This window comes from Panulirus ornatus, chromosome 2 (genome assembly GCF_036320965.1).
Source record: "Panulirus ornatus isolate Po-2019 chromosome 2, ASM3632096v1, whole genome shotgun sequence".
Classification (NCBI taxonomy): domain Eukaryota; kingdom Metazoa; phylum Arthropoda; class Malacostraca; order Decapoda; family Palinuridae; genus Panulirus; species Panulirus ornatus.
In genome coordinates, this window is record NC_092225.1 from 33,010,268 (window position 1) to 33,036,782 (window position 26,515).

General features: G+C 41.6%; 1 protein-coding gene across 1 annotated transcript in view; it reads left to right on the forward strand.

The window, feature by feature from the left end:
* The window catches only part of LOC139756055 (ubiquitin carboxyl-terminal hydrolase 19-like), a 197,528-nt gene that overhangs the window by 62,910 nt on the left and 108,103 nt on the right, over positions 1-26,515 (forward strand). The window contains 2 exon segments of the mRNA XM_071675047.1: positions 14,296-14,408; positions 25,840-26,044. Of these exon segments, the coding sequence (XP_071531148.1) occupies positions 14,296-14,408; positions 25,840-26,044 (318 nt within the window).

The following is a 26,515-nucleotide window of genomic DNA, read 5'->3' on the forward strand; positions in this document are numbered from 1 at the left end:
AAATGGATTTGTATGTAGCATTTATGGATCTGGAGAAGGCATATGATAGAGTTGATAGAGATGCTCTGTGGAAGGTTTTAAGAATATATAGTGTGGGAGGCAAGTCGTTAGAAGCAGTGAAAAGTTTTTATCGGGGATGTAAGGCATGTGTATGTGTAGGAAGAGAGGAAAGTAATTGGTTCTCAGTGAATGTAGGTTTGCGGCAGGGGTGTGTGATGTCTCCATGGTTGTTTAATTTGTTTATGGATGGGGTTGTTAGGGAGGTGAATGCAAGAGTTTTGGAAAGAGGGGCAAGTATGTAGTCTGTTATGGATGAGAGAGCTTGGGAAGTGAGTCAGTTGTTGTTCGCTGATGATACAGTGCTGGTGGCTGATTCATGTGAGAAACTGCAGAAGCTGGTGACTGAGTTTGGTAAAGTGTGTGAAAGAAGAAAGTTAAGAGTAAATGTGAATAAGAGCAAGGTTATTAGGTACAGTAGGGTTGAGGGTCAAGTCAATTAGGAGGTAAGTTTGAATGGAGAAAAACTGGAGGAAGTGAAGTGTTTTAGATATCTGGGAGTGGATCTGGCAGTGGATGGAACCATGGAAGCGGAAGTGGATCATAGGGTGGGGAAGGGGGCGAAAATTCTGGGAGCCTTGAAGAATGTGTGGAAGTCGAGAACATTATCTCGGAAAGCAAAAATGGGTATGTTTGAAGGAATAGTGGTTCCAACAATGTTGTATGGTTGCGAGGCGTGGACTATGGATAGAGTTGTGCGCAGGAGGATGGATGTGCTGGAAATGAGATGTTTGAGGACAATGTGTGGTGTGAGGTGGTTTGATCGAGTAAGTAACGTAAGGGTAAGAGAGATGTGTGGAAATAAAAAGAGCGTGGTTGAGAGAGCAGAAGAGGGTGTTTTGAAATGGTTTGGTCACATGGAGAGAATGAGTGAGGAAAGATTGACCAAGAGGATATATGTGTCGGAGGTGGAGGGAACGAGGAGAAGAGGGAGACCAAATTGGAGGTGGAAAGATGGAGTGAAAAAGATTTTGTGTGATCAGGGCCTGAACATGCAGGAGGGTGAAAGGAGGGCAAAGAATAGAGTGAATTGGAGTGATGTGGTATACCGGGGTTGACGTGCTGTCAGTGGATTGAATCAAGGCATGTGTATGGGGGTGGGTTGGGCCATTTCTTTCGTCTGTTTCCTTGCGCTACCTCGCAAACGCGGGAGACAGCGACAAAGCAAAAAAAAAAAAAAAAATATATATATATATATATATATATATATATATATATATATATATATATATATATATATATATATATATAGACACACACAGATTGAGTATCCCTAATCCGAAATGCATTGGACTATAAGTGTTTTGGATTTTGGATTATATGCATATACATAATGAGTTATGGAAAACAGGATGGTATGGAAATGAACATGTTAGAGCTGAGACATACCTCATCAATTCGACCGTTCAGTGGTCTTCCTCAGGAGATATTGATTCCAGCATTTGGCGGGGCCATATTCCCCAGCTAGTGATAGTCACCTGGTCGGATGCCTTGTTGTGTCTGTTTCTTCTTGAATCGATTGTCTTGCTACCTCCACTCATTCACAGTGATCTCTGCTGCCTGATACGATCAACAGACGAATCCAGCCCTTGCATTGACGTCTTTGGTAGTGATGTAAGCTGCTTCTGTTGTCTTTTTTATTTTGTTTTCTTAGACCTTTGTGCAGTATTCTCACCTTGTCCCACTATGCTTATTTGCAGTGACAAGTTCTGCTCTGTTTACATTGTGCTGAGACTTGCACCCCTTTACCCTTGTGCTTTGTGTCACTCAGAGCCAGAACATCCACTCTTCTTTCCTCAAACATACTACCTATCTCTTCTTACTTCTCATCTTGGTTACATCCATACACATTCAGACACCCCTATCTGAGTCTTCAAGGAGGATGAGCACTCCCTGCTTGCTAAGTGATAGACATGTAAAAGAGACTTTTGGATGTTAATGTACTGAGAGGGGCAGCTGGTAGGATGTCTGATCACTATCTTGTGGAGGCAAAGAGATTTGCAGAGGTTTTCAGAAAAGAGGAGAGAATGTCAGAGAGAAGAGAGTGGTGAGGGTAAGTGAACTTGGAAAGGAGACTTGTGTTAGGAAGTATCAGGAGAGATTGAGTGTAGAATGGCAAAAGATGAGAGTAAATGATGAGGGGAGTGGTAAGGAATGGAATGTATTTAGGGAAGCAGTGATGGCATGTGCAAGGGATGTATGTGGCATGAGAGAGGGTGATTATTAGAAAAGTTAGTGAGTGGTAGTAAGATGTAAAGTTATTAACGAAAGAGAAAAGAGAGGTGTTTGAATGCTACTTGCAAGGAAGGAGCGCAATTGAGTTGGAGATGTGTGAGAGAAAGTGGTAGGGAATCAAGAGGAAGGTGCAGGGGTTGAAAAAGAGGGCAAATAAGAGTATGGGTGAGAGAGTATCATTAAACTTTAGGGAGAATTAAAAGATGTTTTGGAAGGAGGTAAATAGTGTGCATAAGACAAGAGAACAAATGGGAACATTGGTGAGGAGATGGAGCGAGTATTTTGAAGATTTGTTGAATGTGTTTAATGAAGTGGCAGATGTACAGTGTTTTGTTCATGTTGGTGTGCAAAGTGAGAGGGTCAGGGAGAATGGTTTGGTGAAGTGAGAAGTGGTGGTGAAAGCTTTGCAGAAGATGAAATCCAGCAAGGCAGTGGATTTGGATGGTATTGCAGTTGAATATATTATCATAAGGGGTGACTGTGTTGTTGATTGGTTGGAAAGGATATTCAGTGTATGAATGGGTCACGGTGAAGTGCTTGAGAATTGGCAGAATGCATGTAAAGTGCCATTGAACAAAGGGGATGAAGGTGAGTGTTCAAACTAGAGTCAGAAGTTTGTTGAGTATTCCTGGAAAATTGGATGGAAGGGCATGGATGGAGAGGGTGAAGACATGTACTCCTGAAACAAGTTGTGGGAGTTTGTAATTGGATGTAAGAAAGTAAATTCTAGATTGATGTGGGTAAAACTGAAAGTGGATGGAGAGAGATGGATGATTATTGGTGCTTATGAATCTGGTCATAAGAAGAAAAATGAGACACAGTGTGTTGGGAGCAGCTTAGCAAGTGTGTCAGCAGCTTTGGTACACTAGACCGGGTATTAGTGATGGTTGATTTAAATGTGAAGGTAAATAATGTGGCAGTGGGGGGTATGATTGTTGTACATAGGGTATTCAGTGTTGTGAATGGAAATGGTGAAGAGCTTGAGGATTTATGTACTGAAAAAAACTGGTGATTGGGAATCCCTGGCTTAGAAAGAGATTTACATAATTATATGTATGTGAGTAGGAGAGATGGTCAAAGGGCATTATTGGATTTTGTGTTTATTAATACACATGTAAAAGAGAGACTTTTGGATGTTAATTTGCTGAGAGGGGCAGCTGGAGGGATGTCTGATCACTTTCTTCTGGAGGCAAAGGTGAAGATTTGTAAAGGTTTTCAAAAAAGGAGAGAGAATGTTGGGGAGAAGAGAGTGGTGAGAGTAAGTGAGCTTGGAAAGGAGACTTGTGTGAGGAAGTACCAGGAGAGAATGAGAGTAAAATGGCAAAAGGTGAGAGCAAATGATGTGAGGAGAGTGTGAGGAATGGGATGTATTTAGGGAAGCAGTGATGTGCAAAAGATGAATGTGGCAAGAGAAAGGTGGTAGGTGGGCAGATTAGAAAGGGTAGTGAGAGTGTCAGGCAGGAAGGTCAAGTGAGAAATGTGACTACCAAAGGGAAGGGTTAGATGACAAAGGACTACCAAAGGGAAGGGTTAGATGATCAAAGGTAAGCACTTTGTCATGGATTAGCTTATAGATTTGGACATGTTGACAGGTTTTTGAGTATGACAGGATTCTTTCATCTTTAAAAGATCCATGTTCAGCACTTTTTCACTTGGACCTGTTTACAGTGCTGTGTCATCAAGAAACAGTAACTGACTCACCTCCTAGGCCCTAACACCCTTGACAGACTGCAAATTTACCCTTTTCTCCTAAACCTTGCATTCACCTCTCTCCACACCATTTAAGATCAAACAGCCATAATGACATCACACACATCTTTTTAGCAACTTCTTTCACCTTGGACTAATCTCCATCACCTCTTTCTACTTACACTTATGCCTTAAGCTCTAGACAAAAGCATCTCGCTACTTTCTGTATAGCTTTTCCCACACTATGATTCATAACACCTTTCATAAAGATTTTCTTTTGACCATTGTATTTGCCTTCTACAGATCCATGTATGCCACAAACAGTTGTCTATGTTTCTCTAAGTAAACTCTGCTTTTAGTAATTCTTGGAGTTTTAAGTAGGTGTCAATCTTTTCCTTTCTTGCAGTTAGTATTGTTGTTGTATAGCACAACAAGTTCAGTTTTCTTGGTTGCCTAGTCGTGTCTTGGGTTTTCTGGGCTTTTGATACATAGATTAAAAATTCCATTTGTTTGGGAGTGAGTTTCACACAAAGCTGTCACTGAGCACAGACTGCTACGTAACCCTATATAGTGTAGATAGCTTCTTCACGATGCATGTTTTACCTGCTTGAAAATTTCCACTTGTGCTTGAAGGTGGTCTCTGTGCATTGACAAAGGTTGGGTTCCACACCGTAGGTATGGTATGTCTTCCAAGCTGCCTGCAGGTCTTCACTCAGTCTGTCTGCTCTGCTGTTACCTTTTGGAGAAAAGTATTAGTGTAAGAAGATAGCATTCCCTTATGTATAATTTTTCAATAAGTCCGGCTCATACTTACACCTGTTCACTTTTCTAGATATGTTTTTTATGTCTCAGCTTTTTTCATACTTAAAAAGATGAGCAAAGGCAACTTCTTCTCAGCTTCCCATAATTATCATTACACACAGTGTTTCATCCATGTATTATGTATATTAGAGGTGAAAGTGTATTTAGGTATACAACTTAAAAAAATATAATATCCATAGTGTGGAGTTGGGGCTGGAACTAAAATGTCATCACAGGTGGTTGCTGATGAGGCAGGTCAGGTATATAAATGGGTGGATAAAAGGAATTTCAGATCTGAAAGGTTAGGGCAAGGGATGTGGCAAGGATCAGGTGATGTGACCTCATTCAGAAGTCTGTATCCTTCTGATCTCATTATGGGATTATGACTCTAATCTGTAGGAGTGGTTAGTGCTGTAGGTGACATTATAGGGAAAGGTTGGCATGTCACCAGAAAAGCTGACCATTAAATAGTGGGACTGTAGCTACCAATGTTAACTGTATGATGATAGTTTGATGGAGCTGTATCACCTGTGTAGACAAGTAGTTGGCTTGTAAACAAGAATACACATCATCATCCATTGGTATCCCTATCCTTTGTTTGTCATAGTTAGTCTTACCTCCAAAATGATTTTAGCATGTATCTATGACCGCTGTATCAGCATCTATGTTTGTAGCCCACACTGCAGTAACTGAAATGTTGAGTAATTGGCTTTTCAACCTACCGCAGGCTCATCAGGGAAGTGGGTCAAGGACCAAGGTTTTTTTTTTTTTTTTTTTTTTTTTTTTTTTTTTCTCTCCCGCGTTTGCGAGGTAGCGCAAGGAAACAGACGAAAGAAATGGCCCAACCCACCCCCATACACATGTATATACATACGTCCACACACGCAAATATACATACCTACACAGCTTTCCATGGTTTACCCCAGACGCTTCACATGCCTTGATTCAATCCACTGACAGCACGTCAACCCCGGTATACCACATCGCTCCAATTCACTCTATTCCTTGCCCTCCTTTCACCCTCCTGCATGTTCAGGCCCTGATCACACAAAATCTTTTTCACTCCATCTTTCCACCTCCAATTTGGTCTCCCTCTTCTCCTTGTTCCCTCCACCTCCGACACATATATTCTCTTGGTCAGTCTTTCCTCACTCATTCTCTCCATGTGCCCGAACCATTTCAAAACACCCTCTTCTGCTCTCTCAACCATGCTCTTTTTATTTCCACACATCTCTCTTACCCTTACGTTAATTACTCGATCAGACCACCTCACACCACACATTGTCCTCAAACATCTCATTTCCAGCACATCCCTCCTCCTGCGCACAACTCTATCCATAGCCCACGCCTCGCAACCATACAACATTGTTGGAACCACTATTCCTTCAAACATACCCATTTTTGCTTTCCGAGATAATGTTCTCGACTTCAACACATTCTTCAAGGCTCCCAGAATTTTCGCCCCCTCCCCCACCCTATGATCCACTTCCGCTTCCATGGTTCCATCCGCTGCCAGATCCACTCCCAGATATCTAAAACACTTCACTTCCTCCAGTTTTTCTCCATTCAAACTCACCTCCCAATTGACTTGACCCTCAACCCTACTGTACCTAATAACCTTGCTCTTATTCACATTTACTCTTAACTTTCTTCTTTCACACACTTTACCAAACTCAGTCACCAGCTTCTGCAGTTTCTCACATGAATCAGCCACCAGCGCTGTATCATCAGCGAACAACAACTGACTCACTTCCCAAGCTCTCTCATCCCCAACAGACTTCATACTTGCCCCTCTTTCCAAAACTCTTGCATTCACCTCCCTAACAGCCCCATCCATAAACAAATTAAACAACCATGGAGACATCACACACCCCTGCCGCAAACCTACATTCACTGAGAACCAATCACTTACCTCTCTTCCTACACGTACACATGCCTTACATCCTCGAAGCTCAAGGGTAAAGGGGAAGAGTGGTTTGGGAATGTCTTGGGAGTAAAGTCAGGGGTTAGTGAGAAGACAAGAGCAAGGGAAGGAGTAGCAATACTCCTGAAACAGGAGTTGTGGGAGTATGTGATAGAATGTAAGAAAGTAAATTCTCGATTAATATGGGTAAAACTGAAAGTTGATGGAGAGAGATGGGTGATTATTGGTGCATATGCACCTGGGCATGAGAAGAAAGATCATGAGAGGCAAGTGTTTTGGGAGCAGTTGAATGAGTGTGTTAGTGGTTTTGATGCACGAGACCGGGTTATAGTGATGGGTGATTTGAATGCAAAGGTGAGTAATGTGGCAGTTGAGGGAATAATTGGTATACATGGGGTGTTCAGTGTTGTAAATGGAAATGGTGAAGAGCTTGTAGATTTATGTGCTGAAAAAGGACTGATGATTGGGAATACCTGGTTTAAAAAGCGAGATATACATAAGTATACTTATGTAAGTAGGAGAGATGGCCAGAGAGCGTTATTGGATTATGTGTTAATTGACAGGCGCGCGAAAGAGAGACTTTTGGATGTTAATGTGCTGAGAGGTGCAACTGGAGGGATGTCTGATCATTATCTTGTGGAGGCTAAGGTGAAGATTTGTATGGGTTTTCAGAAAAGAAGAGTGAATGTTGGGGTGAAGAGGGTGGTGAGAGAAAGTGAGCTTGGGAAGGAGACTTGTGTGAGGAAGTACCAGGAGAGACTGAGTACAGAATGGAAAAAGGTGAGAACAATGGAAGTAAAGGGAGTGGGGGAGGAATGGGATGTATTTAGGGAATCAGTGATGGATTGCGCAAAAGATGCTTGTGGCATGAGAAGAGTGGGAGGTGGGTTGATTAGAAAGGGTAGTGAGTGGTGGGATGAAGAAGTAAGAGTATTAGTGAAAGAGAAGAGAGAGGCATTTGGATGATTTTTGCAGGGAAAAAATGCAATTGAGTGGGAGATGTATAAAAGAAAGAGACAGGAGGTCAAGAGAAGGTGCAAGAGGTGAAAAAGAGGGCAAATGAGAGTTGGGGTGAGAGAGTATCATTAAATTCTAGGGAGAATAAAAAGATGTTCTGGAAGGAGGTAAATAAAGTGCGTAAGACAAGGGAGCAAATGGGAACTTCAGTGAAGGGCGCAAATGGGGAGGTGATAACAAGTAGTGGTGATGTGAGAAGGAGATGGAGTGAGTATTTTGAAGGTTTGTTGAATGTGTTTGATGATAGAGTGGCAGATATAGGGTGTTTTGGTCGAGGTGGTGTGCAAAGTAAGAGGGTTAGGGAAAATGATTTGGTAAACAGAGAAGAGGTAGTAAAAGCTTTGCGGAAGATGAAAGCCGGCAAGGCAGCAGGTTTGGATGGTATTGCAGTGGAATTTATTAAAAAAGGGGGTGACTGTATTGTTGACTGGTTGCTAAGGTTATTTAATGTATGTATGACTCATATTGAGGTGCCTGAGGATTGGCGGAATGCGTGCATAGTGCCATTGTACAAAGGCAAAGGGGATAAGAGTGAGTGCTCAAATTACAGAGGTATAAGTTTGTTGAGTATTCCTGGTAAATTATATGGGAGGATATTGATTGAGAGGGTGAAGGCATGTACAGAGCATCAGATTGGGGAAGAGCAGTGTGGTTTCAGAAGTGGTAGAGGATGTGTGGATCAGGTGTTTGCTTTGAAGAATGTATGCGAGAAATACTTAGAAAAGCAAATGGATTTGTATGTAGCATTTATGGATCTGGAGAAGGCATATGATAGAGTTGATAGAGATGCTCTGTAGAAGGTATTAAGAATATATGGTGTGGGAGGCAAGTTGTTAGAAGCAGTGAAAAAGGACCAAGGTAATAAAGAATATTAACCCCATCATTATGACATGCAAGAGAATTAACTAAACCCTCAAAACACTCTGTTTATGAAAAAATTAAAGTGTTTTTATCCAATCTCTTTTCTTGCCATTTGAGAGAGCATGTCATCCTGAGCTCAGACACAGCTAACACCACTGTAAACATGCGCTTACAATGCTTCCTGCATATCATCAAGGGATTAGTAAGGTACAGAGTTCGCCAAGTACCTTGTCTACCTCCCCATAAATTTTCAACAGTGGTCACACTTGACTTTGGACTTGATTACCATCTGCAGATGTCTGGATATGGAATTGATAAGGTTCCTGAAGTATTCTGGTCCATGATTTAGGTCCATAGTGTCTTGATCTTCTAAATGAGGGGAGGCACTGATTTTGCTGAAAGCAGTTATTTGATCTTCCATTCTGAGCACCCATTTTGCCATGAAATCTCAAGTTTACCAACATTTTCTTGCTTCCAGGTGAGAACTCAGGCATTCTCTACCTCAGAAAGGTAGGAGCCAACCATCTTAAAGTATGGCTAGAAGAAATACAGGTTCCAGAAGCAAAATATCCACAATGAAAAGTATTTATTTATATGTATTTTATTTATTTTGCTTTGTCGCTGTCTCCCGCGTTTGTGAGGTAGCGCAAGGAAACAGACGAAAGAAATGGCCCAACCCACCCCCATACACATGTATATACATACACGTCCACACACGCAAATATACATACCTATACATCTCAATGTACACATATATATACACACACAGACATATACATATATACACATGTACATAATTCATACTGTCTGCCTTTATTTATTCCCATCGCCACCTCACCACACATGGAATACCATCCCCCTCCCCCTCATGTGTGCGAGTTAGTGCTAGGAAAAGACAACAAAGGCCCCATTCGTTCACACTCAGTCTCTAGCTGTCATGTAATAATGCCCGAAACCACAGCTCCCTTTCCACATCCAGGCCCCACACAACTTTCCATGGTTTACCCCAGACACTTCACATGCCCTGATTCAATCCATTAACAGCACGTCGACCCCAGTATACTACATCGAGCCAAAAATAAAGAAAGATCATCCTTTCCTCAAGATAACCTGAGACGCAATAAGGCAGGTTACTGATGTTCACCATCGGAAACAGTTGTGTGATCATTTTACCTTGAGAGCATCCTATGCTTGTACCCACTATAAACCTTAGCTGTGTATCTCCTTTGAAAATATATGGGGAGCAGACTTTGTTTTTTTGAGGTGCTGTTTATCTCTGCTGCTAGACATATGATTTCCTAAACACAGCATATGTGGTAAATGATAGATATTTTATTTGATTTCATATCTTTTCTCTTGCCATTTGAGAAAACATGCTTCTTTGAACCAAATGAACATGTAAATCTAACATCATAAGCCTCCTAGAAATTTTGTGAAGTGAGTGATGCCAGGAAACATTGTTTTGCAACAAGTATCTCAACTCCCTTTACTCAGTATAAATGAACTATTTTCCTTTCATTATCATTCTTATTTCTTTTCCTTGAAAGAGTAGGGGTTTCCTATCATGATCATTCTTATTTCTTATATTTGAAAGAGTATATTTTTCTAAACCAAAAAATATAAATGGAAACCTGCAATTTATTATACCATAGCCACTGTATGAAGGCTGTATCATCATAGATCATTGATGCCAGATGTGTAGGTACCCCAAACTTGGATTTTCTCTTTGTGCCTCATGCACACAAGCATGCCGCCTCCACGCCTGCTTTATCTGTATAACACACACACGCACACACACACACACACACAAACTCACACACACACACACACACACACACACACACACACACACACACACACACTCTCTCTCTCTCTCTCTCTCTCTCTCTCTCTCTCTCTCTCTCTCTCTCTCTCTCTCTCTCTCTCTCGGAAAAAAAAAAAAAAAAAGTTGCAGAAGGAGTTTGTGTTGGCTTCGGTACCTCCTGTTGCTGGCCGGTTAAGACACTGTTATCATAGATCAACCCTCCTCTTTTACCATTGCAATGGTAACTAAACATTTTTGCACTTTTATGGTCTAAAGTATGGATGGACTCTGCTGATGGAAACAATGAATAGATTGCCATACAATACTTTCTATTCAAAGATTGCCCTTAAATTAACAATGTGGAAATTAAAAATATTATATGACATATCCATCCCAGCTGTAGTGTAGTGTAGGAAGATTTAGGGATGCATTTATCCTATCTGTCATGAAAGTGTTAAGTTTTCCTTATCATTATAAATACTCAGCCATGTATACAGGTACTGGAATTGTCTGTTACTTTAATGTAGTAAGTGCAGTCAGCACCAGAAATTGTGGCGACGACTTTCAAGCTATGGAAATTTATCTTCAAACAGACTTGCAATGTCAACCCCATACTCATGTATTTCTTGCTTTGCTTTTTCTAACTAATAAGAATTTTTGATGGATGGATTGCACAAAAGATGCTTGTGGCATGAGAAGAGTGGGAGGTGGGTTGATTAGAAAGGGTAGTGAGTGGTGGGATGAAGAAGTAAGAGTATTAGTGAAAGAGAAGAGAGAGGCATTTGGACGATTTTTGCAGGGAAAAAATGCAATTGAGTGGGAGACGTATAAAAGAAAGAGACAGGAGGTCAAGAGAAAGGTGCAAGAGGTGAAAAAAAGGGCAAATGAGAGTTGGGGTGAGAGAGTATCATTAAATTTTAGGGAGAATAAAAAGATGTTCTGGAAGGAGGTAAATAAAGTGCGTAAGACAAGGGAGCAAATGGGAACTTCAGTGAAGGGCGCAAATGGGGAGGTGATAACAAGTAGTGGTGATGTGAGAAGGAGATGGAGTGAGTATTTTGAAGGTTTGTTGAATGTGTTGGATGATAGAGTGGCAGATATAGGGTGTTTTGGTCGAGGTGGTGTGCAAAGTGAGAGGGTTAGGGAAAATGATTTGGTAAACAGAGAAGAGGTAGTAAAAGCTTTGCGGAAGATGAAAGCCGGCAAGGCAGCAGGTTTGGATGGTATTGCAGTGGAATTTATTAAAAAAGGGGGTGACTGTATTGTTGACTGTTGGTAAGGTTATTTAATGTATGTATGACTCATGGTGAGGTGCCTGAGGATTGGCGGAATGCGTGCATAGTGCCATTGTACAAAGGCAAAGGGGATAAGAGTGAGTGCTCAAATTACTGAGGTATAAGTTTGTTGAGTATTCCTGGTAAATTATTTGGGAGGGTATTGATTGAGAGGGTGAAGGCATGTACAGAGCATCAGATTGGGGAAGAGCAGTGTGGTTTCAGAAGTGGTAGAGGATGTGTGGATCAGGTGTTTGCTTTGAAGAATGTATGTGAGAAATACTTAGAAAAGCAAATGGATTTGTATGTAGCATTTATGGATCTGGAGAAGGCATATGATAGAGTTGATAGAGATGCTCTGTGGAAGGTATTGAGAATATATGGTGTGGGAGGCAAGTTGTTAGAAGCAGTGAAAAGTTTTTATCGAGGATGTAAGGCATGTGTACGTGTAGGAAGAGAGGAAAGTGATTGGTTCTCAGTGAATGTAGGTTTGCGGCAGGGGTGTGTGATGTCTCCATGGTTGTTTAATTTGTTTATGGATGGGGTTGTTAGGGAGGTGAATGCAAGAGTTTTGGAAAGAGGGGCAAGTATGAAGTCTGTTGGGGATGAGAGAGCTTGGGAAGTGAGTCAGTTGTTGTTCGCTGATGATACAGCGCTGGTGGCTGATTCATGTGAGAAACTGCAGAAGCTGATGACTGAGTTTGGTAAAGTGTGTGAAAGAAGAAAGTTAAGAGTAAATGTGAATAAGAGCGAGGTTATTAGGTACAGTAGGGTTGAGGGTCAAGTCAATTGGGAGGTGAGTTTGAATGGAGAAAAACTGGAGGAAGTGAAGTGTTTTAGATATTTGGGAGTGGATCTGGCAGCGGATGGAACCATGGAAGCGGAAGTGGATCATAGGGTGGGGGAGGGGGCGAAAATTCTGGGAGCCTTGAAGAATGTGTTGAAGTCGAGAACATTATCTCGGAAAGCAAAAATGGGTATGTTTGAAGGAATAGTGGTTCTAACAATGTTGTATGGTTGCGAGGCGTGGGCTATGAATAGAGTTGTGCGCAGGAGGATGGATGTGCTGGAAATGAGATGTTTGAGGACAGTGTGTGGTGTGAGGTGGTTTGATCGAGTAAGTAACGTAAGGGTAAGAGAGATGTGTGGAAATAAAAAGAGCGTGGTTGAGAGAGCAGAAGAGGGTGTTTTGAAATGGTTTGGGCACATGGAGAGAATGAGTGAGGAAAGATTGACCAAGAGGATATATGTGTCGGAGGTGGAGGGAACGAGGAGAAGTAGGAGACCAAATTGGAGGTGGAAAGATGGAGTGAAAAAGATTTTGTGTGATCGGGGCCTGAACATGCAGGAGGGTGAAAGGAGGGCAAGGAATAGAGTGAATTGGAGCGATGTGGTATACCGGGGTTGACGTGCTGTCAGTGGATTGAATCAAGGCATGTGAAGCGTCTGGGGTAAACCATGGAAAGCTGTGTAGGTATGTATATTTGCGTGTGTGGACGTATGTATATACATGTGTATGGGGGTGGGTTGGGCCATTTCTTTCGTCTGTTTCCTTGCGCTACCTCGCAAACGCGGGAGACAGCGACAAAGCAAAAAAAAAAAAAAAAAAAAAAAGAATTTTTGAAGCATATACAAGTAATCTCTTTCTTTTGAACAATTCAACTTCATTATGTGTTTGTTCTCATCACTGGAACTGGAAAGTACATTGCTAACTGTCTTTTAGACATCTGGTGACAAATTATATATTCACATGCAGATTGCAATACCTGTAGATTAAGGTTATTAGTGATATTGCAGTGGACTGCAGGTTTGTTTCATGGTTATATGAAATGATGCCTTTATATGCTATTGTGCTATTATTAATTGGTACAATATTTTCATCTGTTAGAGTTCTAATTTCATTTTCACTATTTAGTAGCCACAGGCTAGCTCGTGTTATTCACTGCACCAGTGTGTTTCATTATGCTGGTGGGATGTGCATTATTGATGATCAACTGCTTTGGTGGTTGACTCCATAATTTTCATTCAAAAGTCACATGAAATCTTACGGAAACATTTGAATGTTTGGTTTTAGTCTACAAGTTTGAGAAACAATTGAAGTATTGTGAGAGCAGTGGCTTTATGTTAAGGAATGAGAGTTTTACATCACCTATATCATTAAAGTTATTTCAGTTTTGGGAGAGCATTGGCTATGTGTTTGGGAATGAAAGTTTTGTATCACCCTTTTCATTAAAAATACTCGTGAAAGTGGGATGATTGATTGTTGTGTTTGAACGAGAGGTTTAGCAGCGCTGGTGAAGCAGGCTGCCATAATTGTTAATTCTGATTGGCTAGGTCCCAAATATTATTGTGAAATGGCTGATGAACGTTGTGGCTAATTGTTTCATATGTTATTTTGTAAATTTATTCCACTTAGGCATCAGGAAGGAAGCTGATGTGCTAACTTTTCTGAGTTCACAATGTCACAACACAGAAAGTCTTAACCTACATAAACCTACTACATGATTTGTTTTGTGTAAAGAGTGTGTGAAATATCAAACATACAGAACAAGTTGCTTTATATTTGATTATGTTATGGTAGTGCATTAGACACCAATGATTGAAAATTGATATTTTCTGTTTCTGCTCTTCAGCTGCAGTTACTAAAGTGGCAAAAAACACGTGGATGGCAGCCAGCAAAACAGATACTCCAGCATTGTCTGCTATTCCCCCAGCTCCACCTGTTCCACCATCTATGGAAAATAAGGTATTTTTTTTAATACATTGTACACATATGAATCTTCACACATCATAGTAATATTTTTTTCATATAATTCATATATATTCAGCATGAAAATGGTAAATGAAAAGATTGAAAAGTTATTCAATAATTATAGAATGGAAGAATGCATGTTGTGGTTGATAGGCAGCCAACAACCAGGGAGTTATATTACCAGTACTACTTGCCTGGATATTGGGAAGATTAGTGATGCCTGTGTAGTGAGCCAGCAATTTAGTGGTTGTCAATTAGCACTCCCCTGACCCAGGTAGCTGCCTTATCTTTATGCATCACCACACGTGAACTACTGGCATTCTATCCACAAACAAACAATCTCCTCTTGTCGTACATGACACTAGACAACGCTCAACTCACACAGCTTATTCTTCATAACTCCAAATTTTCCTGCAGTGTGCACCACGTGCTAGTCCTGCCTTTTGGCAAAATGGTAGGAGTAATAAATAGAAGTAGTAGGGAGGAACATTTTGGCAAGAGCATTATGTAGAAACATCAGGTAGAAGTAGTTGGCAGAAGCATTAGGCAAGTGTAGTCAGTAGGAACATTAGGTAGGAGCCTCTGACTCTGTTGCATAGGCCAGCCCCTTGTGGAAGTTCAAATGGGGAACAGGCATCAGAGATATTGATAGATAGCCTTTGCAAACTTTGTGCTGGAGTTGCCCTCTGCCAGTGGCCTGTTAAATGCAAGAAGCAGCACTGGAGTTCACTAGTTATGGACTCATAGGCTTCCAAAACACTTGCCTTTCATTATCTTTCTTCTCAAGACCAGGTGCATAAGCACCAATAATCACCTATCTCTCTCCATCCACTTTCAGTTTTACCCACATCAGTCTAGAATTTACTTTCTTACACTCTGTTACACATTCCCACAGCTCCTACTTCAGGAGTAGTGCTACTCTTTCCTTAGCTCTTGTCCTCTCACCAATCCCAGACTTTACTTCCAAGACATTTTCAAACCATTTTTCCCCCTTTACCCTTGAGCTTCATTTCACTGAGAGCCAGAACAGCCAGGTCTCTTTCCTCAAACAAACTTCCTATCTCTCCTTTCTTTTCATTTTGGTTACATCCACTCACATTCAGACCCCAATCTTATCCTTAGAGGAGGATGAGCACTCCCCACTTGACTTTTTCTGTTTCCTATTTTAGGAATTGGATGGTATTGCCGTTCAATTTATTAAGAAAAGTGGTGACTGTGTTGTTGATTGGTTGGTAAGGATATTCAGTGTATATGTGGATCATGGCGAAGTGCCTGAAGCTTGGCGGTATGCATGTTTAGTGCCATTGTACAAAGGCAGAGAGGATGAAGGTGAGTGTTCAAACCACAGAAGCATAAGTTTAAGTAATCCTGGAAAATTGTATGGGAGGGTATTGATTGAGAGGGTGAAGGCATGTACAGAACATCAGATTGGGGAAGAGGAGTAGGTTTCAAAAGTGGTAGAGTATGTGTGGATCAGTTGTTTACTTTGAAGAATGTGTGAGAAATACTTAGAGAAACAGATGGATTTGTATGTAGTATTTGTGGATCTGGAGAAGGCATATGATGGGGTTGATAGAGATGCTTTGTGGAAGGTCTTAAGAGTATATGGTGTGGGAGGTAAGCTGTTAGAAGTAGTGAAAAGTTTTTATCGAGGATGTAAGGCATATGTACGAGTAGGAAGAGAGGAGAGTGATGGTTCCCAGTGAAGGTTGGTCTGCAGCATGGGTGTGTGATGTCTCCATGGTTGTTTAATTTGTTTATGGATGGGATGGTTTGGGAGGTAAATGCAAGAGTTTTGGAGAGAGGGGCAAGTATGCAGTCTGTTGGGGATTCGAGGGCCTTGGAAGTGAGTCAGTTGTTGTTCACCAATGTTACAGCATTGATGGCTGAGTTGAGTGAGAAACTGCAGAAGTTGTTGACTTAGTTTGGAAGTGTGTGTGAAAGGAGAAAGTTGAGAAGTAATGTGAATAAGAGCAAAGTTATTAGGATCTGAGTTGTACACATGCCTTATATCCTTAACAAAAACTTTTCCATGTTTCTAACAGCTTACCTCCCACACCATTTATGCAGGGAATGTGTGGGAAGTATTTTTTCTCCCTTATCCCAAGTGTGTGAAAAGAGAAAGTTGAGAGTAAATGTGATTAAGAGCAAGGTTGTTAGGTTCAATAGGGCTGAGGGACAACTTAATAGGGATGTAAGTTTGAATGGAGAAAAATTGGAGGAAGTGAAGTGTTTTAGATATCTGGGAGTGGACTTAGCAGAGAGTAGAACCATGGAAGCGGAAGTGAGTCACAGGGTGGGGGAGGAGGCGAAAGTTCTAGGAGCGATGAAGAATGTGTGAAAGGAGGGAACATTATTCGGAGAGCAAAAATGGGTATGTTTGAAGGAATAGTAATTCCAACAATGTTGTATGGTTGCAGGGCATGGGCTGTAGATAAGGTTGTGCTGAGGAAGTTGGATGTGTTGGAAATGAAATGTTTGAGGACAATATGTGGTGTGAGGTAGTTTGATTAAGTAATGAAAGGGTAAAAGAGATGTGTGGATGTGTGGAAATATAAAGAGTGTGGTTGATAGAGTAGAAGAGGGTATGTTGAAATGGTTTGGACATATGGAGAGAATGAATGAGGAAAGATTGACAAAGAGGATATGTGTGTCAGAGGTGGAGGGGAGAAGGAGAAGCGGGAGACTAAATTGGAGGTGGAAGGATGGAGTTATAAAAAGCTTTTGAGTGATTGTAGCCTGAACATAGAGGAGGGTGAGGGACGTGCAAGGAATACAGTGAATTGGAATGTTGTGCTTTATCGGGGTGGACTTTCTGTCAATGGACTGAACCAGGGCATGTGAAGTGTCTTGGGTAAACCATGGAAAGGTGTGTGGGGCCTGGATGACAGCTAGAGACTGAGTGTGAATGAATGTGGCCTTTTTTGTCTGTTTTCTTGGTGCTACCTCATTGAAGTAGGAGTAGTGATGCTGTTTCCTATGTGGCAAGGTGGTGCTGGGAATGGATGAAGGCAAACAAATATAGATATGTATATGTCTGTGTATGTGTATGTTGATATGTATAAGAATGTATATGTGCATGTATGGGCGTATATATTGGGAATACCTGGTTTAAAAAGAGAGATATACATAAGTAAAAGTATGTAAGTAGGAGATATGGCCAGAGAGTTTAATTGGATCATGTGTTCATTGATAGGTGCGTGAAATAGAGACTTTTGGATGTTAATGTGCTGAGAGGGGCAACTGCAGGGATGTCTGATCATTATCTTTTGGAGGCAAAGGCGAAGATTTGAAGAGGATTTCAGAAAAGAAGAGAGATTATTGAGGTGAAGAGAGTGGCGAGAGTAAGTGAGCTTGGAAAGGAGACTTGTGTGAAGAAGTACCAGGAGAGATTGAGTGTAGAATGGAAAATCGTGAGAGCAAATGACACAAGGGGAGTGGAGGAGGAATGAGATGTATTTAGGGAAGCAGTGATGGCTTGCGCAAAAGATGCCTGTGGCATGAGAAAGGTGGGAGGTGGGCAGATTAGAAAGGGTAGTGAGTGGTGGGATGAAGAAGTAAGAATGTTAGTGAATGAGAATAGAGAGGCATTTGGATGATTTTTGTAGGGAAAAAGTGCAAATGACTGGGAGATGTATAAAAGAAACAGGCAGGAGGCCAAGAGAAAAGTGCAGGAGGTGAAAAAGAGGGCAAATGAGAGTTAGAGTGAGAGAGTATCCTTGAATTTTGGGGTGAATAAGATGTTTTGGAAAGAGATAAATAAAGTGCATAAGACAAGAGAACAAATGGGAACATATTGAATGGGGCTGATGGGTAGGTAATAACAAGTAGTGGTGAAGTGAGAAGGAGATGGAGTGAGTATTTTGAAGGTTTGTTGAATGTGTTTGATGAAAGAGTGGCAGATATAGGGTGTTTTGGGTGAGGTGGTGTGCCAAGTGAGAGGGTCGGGGAGAATGGTTTGGTAAACAGAGAAGAGCTAGTGAAAGCTTTGCGGAAGATGAAAGTCGGCAAGGCGGCGTGTTTGGATGGTATTGCAGTGGAATTTATTTGAAAAGGGGGTGACTGTGTTGTTGACTGGTTGGTGAGGATGTTCAATGTATGTATAGTTCATGGTGAAGTGCCTTAGGATTAGCGGATTGCATGTATAGTGCCATTGTACAAAGTCAATGGGGATAAAGGTGAGTGTTCAAATTACAGAGGTATGGGCTTGTTGAGTATTCGTGGGAAATTATATGGGAGGGTATTGATTGAGAGGATGAAGGCATGTACAGAGCATCAGATTGGGGAAGAGCAGTATGGTTTCAGAAGTGGTAGAGGATGTGTAGATCAGGTGTTTGCTTCGAAGAATGTATGTGAGAAATACTTAGAAAAGCAAATGGATTTGTATGTAGCATTTATGGATCTGGAGAAGGCATATGATAGATTTGATAGAGATGCTTTGTGGAAGGTATTAAGAATATATGGTGTGGGATGCATGTTGTTAGAAGCAGTGAAAAGTTTTTATTGAGGAAGTAAGGCATGTGTACATGTAGGAAGAGAGGAAAGTGATTGGTTCTCAGTGAATGTAGGTTTGCGGCCGGGATGTGTGATGTCTCCATGGTTGTTTGATTTGTTTATGGATGGGGTTGTTAGGAAGGTGAATGCAAGAGTTTTGGAAAGAGGGGCAAGTATGCAGTTTGTTGTGGATGAGAGAGCTTGGGAAGTGAGTCAGTTGTTTGCTGATAATACAGCACTGGTGGCTGATTCATGTGAGAAACTGCAGAAGCTGGTGACTGAGTTTGGTAGTGTGTGAAAGAAGAAAGCTAAGAGTAAATGTGAATAAGAGCAAGGTTATTAGGTACAGTAGGGTTGAGGGACAATTCAATTGGGAGGTAAGTTTGAATGGAGAAAAACTGGAGGAAGTGAAGTGTTTTAGATATCTGGGAGTGGATTTGGCAGCAGATGGAACCATAGAAGCAGAAGTGAATCATAGGGTGGGGAAGGGAGTGAAAGAATGGTGCAAGGTGCTTTGATCGAGTAAGTAATAATAAGGTTAGAGAGATGTGTGGTAATAGGAAGAGTGTGGTTGAGAGAGCAGAAGAGGGTGTTTTAAAATGGTTTGGTCATATGGACAGAATGAGAGAGGAGATATTGACAAAGAGGATATATGTGTCAGAGGTGGAGGGAACGAGAAGTGGGAGACCAAATTGGAGGTGGAAAGATGGAGTGAAAAAGATTTTGAGTGATTGGGGCCTGAACATGCAGGAGGGTGAAAAGCGTGCAAGGAATAGAGTGAATTGGAACAATGTGGTATACTGGGGTCGACATGCTGTCAATGGATTGAACCAGGGCATGTGAAGCGTCTGGGGTAAACCATGGAGAGTTCTGTGGGGCCTGGATGTGGAAAGGGAGCTGTGGTTTCAGTGTGCGCTACCTCGCACACATGAGGGGGGATGGGGTTGTTATTTCATGTTTGGCAAGGTGGGAACAGAGAATTGCGCCAGGTGAGGGTATTCCCTCAAAGGCCCAGTCCTGTGTTCTTAACGCTACCTCGCTAATGCGGGAAATGGCGAATAGTTTGAAAGAAAAGTCTGTGTGTGTATATATATGTATACGTTGTGATGTATAGGTATGTATATTTGCGTGTATGGATGTCTATGGGGAGGTGATAACAAGTAGTGGTGATGTGCGAAGGAGATGGAGTGAGTATTTTGAAGGTTTGTTGAATGTGTTTGATGATAGAGTGGCAGATATAATGTGTTTTGGTCGAGGTGGTGTGCAAAGTGAGAGGGTTAGGGAAAATGATTTGGTAAACAGAGAAGAGGTAGTAAAAGCTTTGCGGAAGATGAAAGCCGGCAAGGCAGCAGGTTTGGATGGAATTGCAGTGGAATTTATTAAAAAAGGGGGTGAGTGTATTGTTGACTGGTTGGTAAGGTTATTTAATGTATGTATGACTCATGGTGAGGTGCCTGAGGATTGGCAGAATGCTTGCATAGTGCCATTGTACGAAGGCAAAGGGGATGAGTGAGTGCTCAAATTACAGAGGTATAAGTTTGTTGAGTATTCCTGGTAAATTATATGGGAGGGTATTGATTGAGAGGGTGAAGGCATGTACAGAGCATCAGATTGGGGAAGAGCAATGTGGTTTCAGAAGTGGTAGAGGATGTGTGGATCAGGTGTTTGCTTTGAAGAATGTATGTGAGAAATACTTAGAAAAGCAAATGGATTTGTATGTAGCATTTATGGATCTGGAGAAGGCATATGATAGAGTTGATAGAGATGCTCTGTGGAAGGTACTAAGAATAGAAGCAGTGAAAAGTTTTTATCGATGATGTAAGGCATGTGTACGTGTAGGAAGAGAGGAAAGTGATTGGTTCTCAGTGAATGTAGGTTTGCGGCAGGGGTGTGTGATGTCTCCATGATTGTTTAATTTGTTTATGGATGGGGTTGTTAGGGAGGTGAATGCAAGAGTTTTGAAAAGAGGGGCAAGTATGCTGTCTGTTGTGGATGAGAGAGCTTGGGAAGTGAGTCAGTTGTTGTTCGCTGATGATACAGCGCTGGTGGCTGATTCATGTGAGAAACTGCAGAAGCTGGTGACTGAGTTTGGTAAAGTGTGTGAAAGAAGAAAGCTAAGAGTAAATGTGAATAAGAGCAAGGTTATTAGGGTTGAGGGTCAAGTCAATTGGGAGGTAAGTTTGAATGGAGAAAAACTGGAGGAAGTAAAGTGTTTTAGATATCTGGGAGTGGATCTGGCAGCGGATGGAACCATGGAAGCGGAAGTGGATCATAGGGTGGGGGAGGGGGCGAAAATTCTGGGAGCCTTGAAGAATGTGTTGAAGTCGAGAACATTATCTCGGAAAGCAAAAATGGGTATGTTTGAAGGAATAGTGGTTCTAACAATGTTGTATGGTTGCGAGGCGTGGGCTATGAATAGAGTTGTGCGCAGGAGGATGGATGTGCTGGAAATGAGATGTTTGAGGACAGTGTGTGGTGTGAGGTGGTTTGATCGAGTAAGTAACGTAAGGGTAAGAGAGATGTGTGGAAATAAAAAGAGCGTGGTTGAGAGAGCAGAAGAGGGTGTTTTGAAATGGTTTGGGCACATGGAGAGAATGAGTGAGGAAAGATTGACCAAGAGGATATATGTGTCGGAGGTGGAGGGAACGAGGAGAAGTAGGAGACCAAATTGGAGGTGGAAAGATGGAGTGAAAAAGATTTTGTGTGATCGGGGCCTGAACATGCAGGAGGGTGAAAGGAGGGCAAGGAATAGAGTGAATTGGATCGATGTGGTATACCAGGGTTGACATGCTGTCAGTGGATTGAATTAGGGCATGTGAAGCGTCTGGGGTAAACCATGGAAAGCTGTGTAGGTATGTATATTTGCGTGTGTGGACGTGTATGTATATACACGTGTATGGGGGTGGGTTGGGCCATTTCTTTTGTCTGTTTCCTTGCGCTACCTCGCAAACGCGGGAGACAGAAAAAAAAAAATATATTTTTATATTTTATTTTGCTTTGTCGCTGTCTCCCGCGTTTGCGAGGTAGTGCAAGGAAACAGATGAAAGAAATGGCCCAACCCACCCCCATACACAATGTATATACATACACGTCCACACACGCAAATATACATACCTATACATCTCAATGTACACATATATAATACACACACAGACACATACATATATACCCACGCACACAATTCACACTGTCTGCCCTTATTCATTCCCATCGCCACCTCGCCACACATGGAATACCATCCCCTCCCCCCTCATGTGTGCGAGGTAGCACTAGGAAAAGACAACAAAGGCCCCATTTGTTCACACTGAGTCTCTAGCTGTCATGCAATAATGCCTGAAACCACAGCTCCCTTTCCACATCCAGGCCCCACACAACTTTCCATGGTTTACCCCAGACGCTTCACATGCCCTGATTCAATCTACTGACAGCACGTCAACCCCGGTATACCACATCGATCCAATTCACTCTATTCCTTGCCCTCCTTTCACCCTCCTGCATGTTCAGGCCCCGATCACACAAAATCTTTTTCACTCCATCTTTCCACCTCCAATTTGGTCTCCCACTTCTCCTCGTTCCCTCCACCTCCGACACATATATCCTCTTGGTCATTCTTTCCTCACTCATTCTCTCCATGTGCCCAAACCATTTCAATACACCCTCTTCTGCTCTCTCAACCACGCTCTTTTTATTTCCACACATCTCTCTCACCCTTACATTACTTAATTGATCAAACCATTTCACACCACACATTGTCCTCAAACATCTCATTTCCAGCACATCCACCCTCCTGCGCACAACTCTATCCATAGCCCACGCCTCGCAACCATACAACATTGTTGGAACCACTATTCCTTCAAACATACCCATTTTTGCTTTCCGAGATAATGTTCTCGACTTCCACACATTCTTCAAGGCTCCCAGAATTTTCGCCCCCTCCCCCACCCTATGATTCACTTCCGCTTCCATGGTTCCATCCGCTGCCAGATCCACTCCCAGATATCTAAAACACTTTACTTCCTCCAGTTTTTCTCCATTCAAACTTACCTTCCAATTGACTTGACCCTCAACCCTACTGTACCTAATAACCTTGCTCTTATTCACATTTACTCTTAACTTTCTTCTTTCACACACTTTACCAAACTCAGTCACCAGCTTCTGCAGTTTCTCACATGAATCAGCCACCAGCGCTGTATCATCAGCGAACAACAATTGACTCGCTTCCCAAGCTCTCATCCACAACAGACTTCATACTTGCCCCACTTTCCAAAACTCTTGCATTCACCTCCCTAACAACCCCATCCATAAACAAATTAAACAACCATGGAGACATCACACACCCCTGCCGCAAACCTACATTCACTGAGAACCAATTACTTTCCTCTCTTCCTACACATACACATGCCTTACATCCTCGATAAAAACTTTTTGCTGCTTCTAACAACTTGCCTCCCACACCATATATTCTTAATACCTTCCACAGAACATCTCTATCAACTCTATCATATGCCTTCTCCAGATCCATAAATGCTACATACAAATCCATTTGCTTTTCTAAGTATTTCTCACATACATTCTTTAAAGCAAACACCTGATCCACACATCCTCTACCACCTCTGAAACCACACTGCTCTTCCCCAATCTGATGCTCTGTACATGCCTTCACCCTCTCAATCAATACCCTCCCATATAATTTACCAGGAATACTCAACAAACTTATACCTCTGTAATTTGAGCACTCACTCTTATCCCCTTTGTCTTTGTACAGTGGCACTATGCACGCATTCCGCCAGTCTTCAGGTTCCTCACCATGAATCATACATACATCAAATAACCTTAACAACCAGTCTACAATAGTCACCCTCTTTTTTGATAAATTCCACTGCAATACCATCCAAACCTGCTGTCTTGCCGGCTTTCATCTTCCGCAAAGCTTTTACTATCTCTTCTCTATTTACCAAATCATTTTCCCTAACCCTCTTACATCGACCAAAACACCCTATATCTGCCACTCTATCATCAAACACATTCAACAAACCTTCAAAATACTCACTCCATTTCCTTCTCACATCACCACTACTTGTTATCATCTCCTCATTAGCCCCCTTCACTGAAGTTCCCATTTGCTCCCTTGTCTTACGCACTTTATTTACATCCTTCCAAAACATCTTTTTAGTCTCCCTAAAATTTAATGATACTCTCTCACCCCAACTCTCATTTGCCCTCTTTTTCACCTCTTGCACCTTTCTCTTGACCTCCTGTCTCTTTCTTTTATACATCTCCCACTCATTTGCATTATTTCCCTGCAAAAATCGTCCAAATGCCTCTCTTTTCTCTTTCACTAATAATCTTACTTCTTCATCTCTCTTCTCTTTCACTAATAATCTTACTTCTTCATCCCACCATTCACTACTCTTTTTAATCATCCCCCCTCCCACGCTTCTCATGCCACAAGCATCTTTTGTGCAAGCCATCACTGCTTCCCTAAATACATCCCATTCCTCCCCCACTCCCCTTACCTCCTTTGTTCTCACCTTTTTACATTCTATATTTAGTCTCTCCTGGTACCTCCTCACACATGTCTCCTTCCCAAGCTCACTTACTCTCACCACTCTCCTCACCCCAACATTCTCTCTCCTTTTCTGAAAACCCCTACAAATCTTCACCTTCGACTCCACAAGATAATGATCAGACATCCCTCCAGTTGCACCTCTCAACACATTAACATCCAAAAGTCTCTCTTTCGTGCGCCTATCAATTAACACGTAATCCAATAACGCTCTCTGGCCATCTCTCCTACTTACATATGTATACTTATGTATATCTCGCTTTTTAAACCAGGTATTCCCAGTCACCAGTCCTTTTTCAGCACATATGTCTACAAGCTCTTCACCATTTCCATTTACAGCACTGAACCCCCCATGTATACCAATTATTCCCTCAACTGCCACATTACTCACCTTTGCATTCAAATCACCCATCACTGTAACCTGGTCTTGTGCTTCAAAACCACTAACACACTCATTCAGCTGCTCCCTTAACACTTGCCTCTCATGATCTTTCTTCTCATGCCCAGGTGCATATGCACCAATAATCACCCATCTCTCTCCATCAACTTTCAGTTTTACCCAAATCAATCTAGAATTTACTTTCTTACACTCTATCACATACTCCCACAACTTCTGTTTCAGAAGTAGTGCTACTCCTTCCCTTACTCTTAGTCCACTCACTAACCCCTGACTTTACTCCCAAGACATTCCCAAACCACTCTTCCCCTTTACCCTTGAGCTTCGTTTCACTCAGAACCAAAACATCCAGGTTCCTTTCTTCAAAGATACTACCTATCTCTCCTCTTTTCTCATCTTGGTTACATCCACACACATTTAGACACCCCAATCTGAGCCTTCGAGGAGGATGAGCACTCCCCGCGTGACTCCTTCTTCTGTTTCCCCTTTTAGAAAGTTAAAATACAAGGAGGGGAGGGTTTCTGCCCCCCCCCCCCCCCCCCTCCTGTCCCCTTTAGTCGCCTTCTACAATACGTGAGGAATGCGTGGGAAGTATTCTTAATTGGGCTTTTACAGTTTCAAGGTGACACTACTATTACTAGCAGGGAAGAGATGGGCTGTCTTGGAGTGCTAAGTTTCTCATGAAGATTCTACTCCTAGTTCTCCATTGTTGATGATTTAGCCTTACCAAATGTGACTTACTCTGGAGCCCAATAAAATGGGTACTAATGCTGTGTTAATAGATTATTTGTAGAACACATGTATAATCCTCAAAGGCTCAGTTTTTGTTCATTATGCTAGCTTGGGAAGATGGAGGGGCAAGAATATGAGAAAAAATTTATGTATATTGAAAATGTTTAAGAATTTTTTGTTTATGTAATAGCAGTGATTTTATTTCCTTCTCTGAGGAGGGATTTGGCCATCCACAGAAACCAATGTGTCTGGTGTCACCTGTCAGCAAAGGCATGAGAGGTGGCCCCTCCTCTTCATTTCCATCATCATCTCCAGTGTGTGATGGAGGAAGTGTCATTCCCCGTGGAACTACTGGTTTAGATAACATAGGGAACACTTGCTTTATGAACAGTGTTTTGCAGTGCCTAGTCAACACTCAAGAACTCAGGGAATATTTCTTAGGTATGTCTAAATTTTATTCCAATACACTGTTTAATATATATGTATTCTTATAGATTTTTATATTTCCATATATTTATGATGATGAATTGTATGAAACTACAGCATCTTACTTGTATGATGTAACTGGTGGCTAATGAAACCATAATATTGTTAAAACTGATATATGTATGTTATGATAGAAAAAATTCTTTTGTATATTACAACTGAAAGATTAGAGGGATTGTATGTAATTTACTTGAGTTTAGTGAAATTTATAGTATTTGGTATTAATCACATGGAATGTTTAAACTATGTAGATTCTGTATTTTGTTTCAGGCTGAGTTCTAAATGCAATACAGTCTTCTGATTAGTTATTGTGGTATCCCAGGCAAGCTGTGTTCTCTCCCTTACTTCATTCCTTTTGGCAGTTTCCCCCCCAAATGATACATGCCATTGCTCTAGTTATTTGTTTGTCATGTAGCATCATTTTAA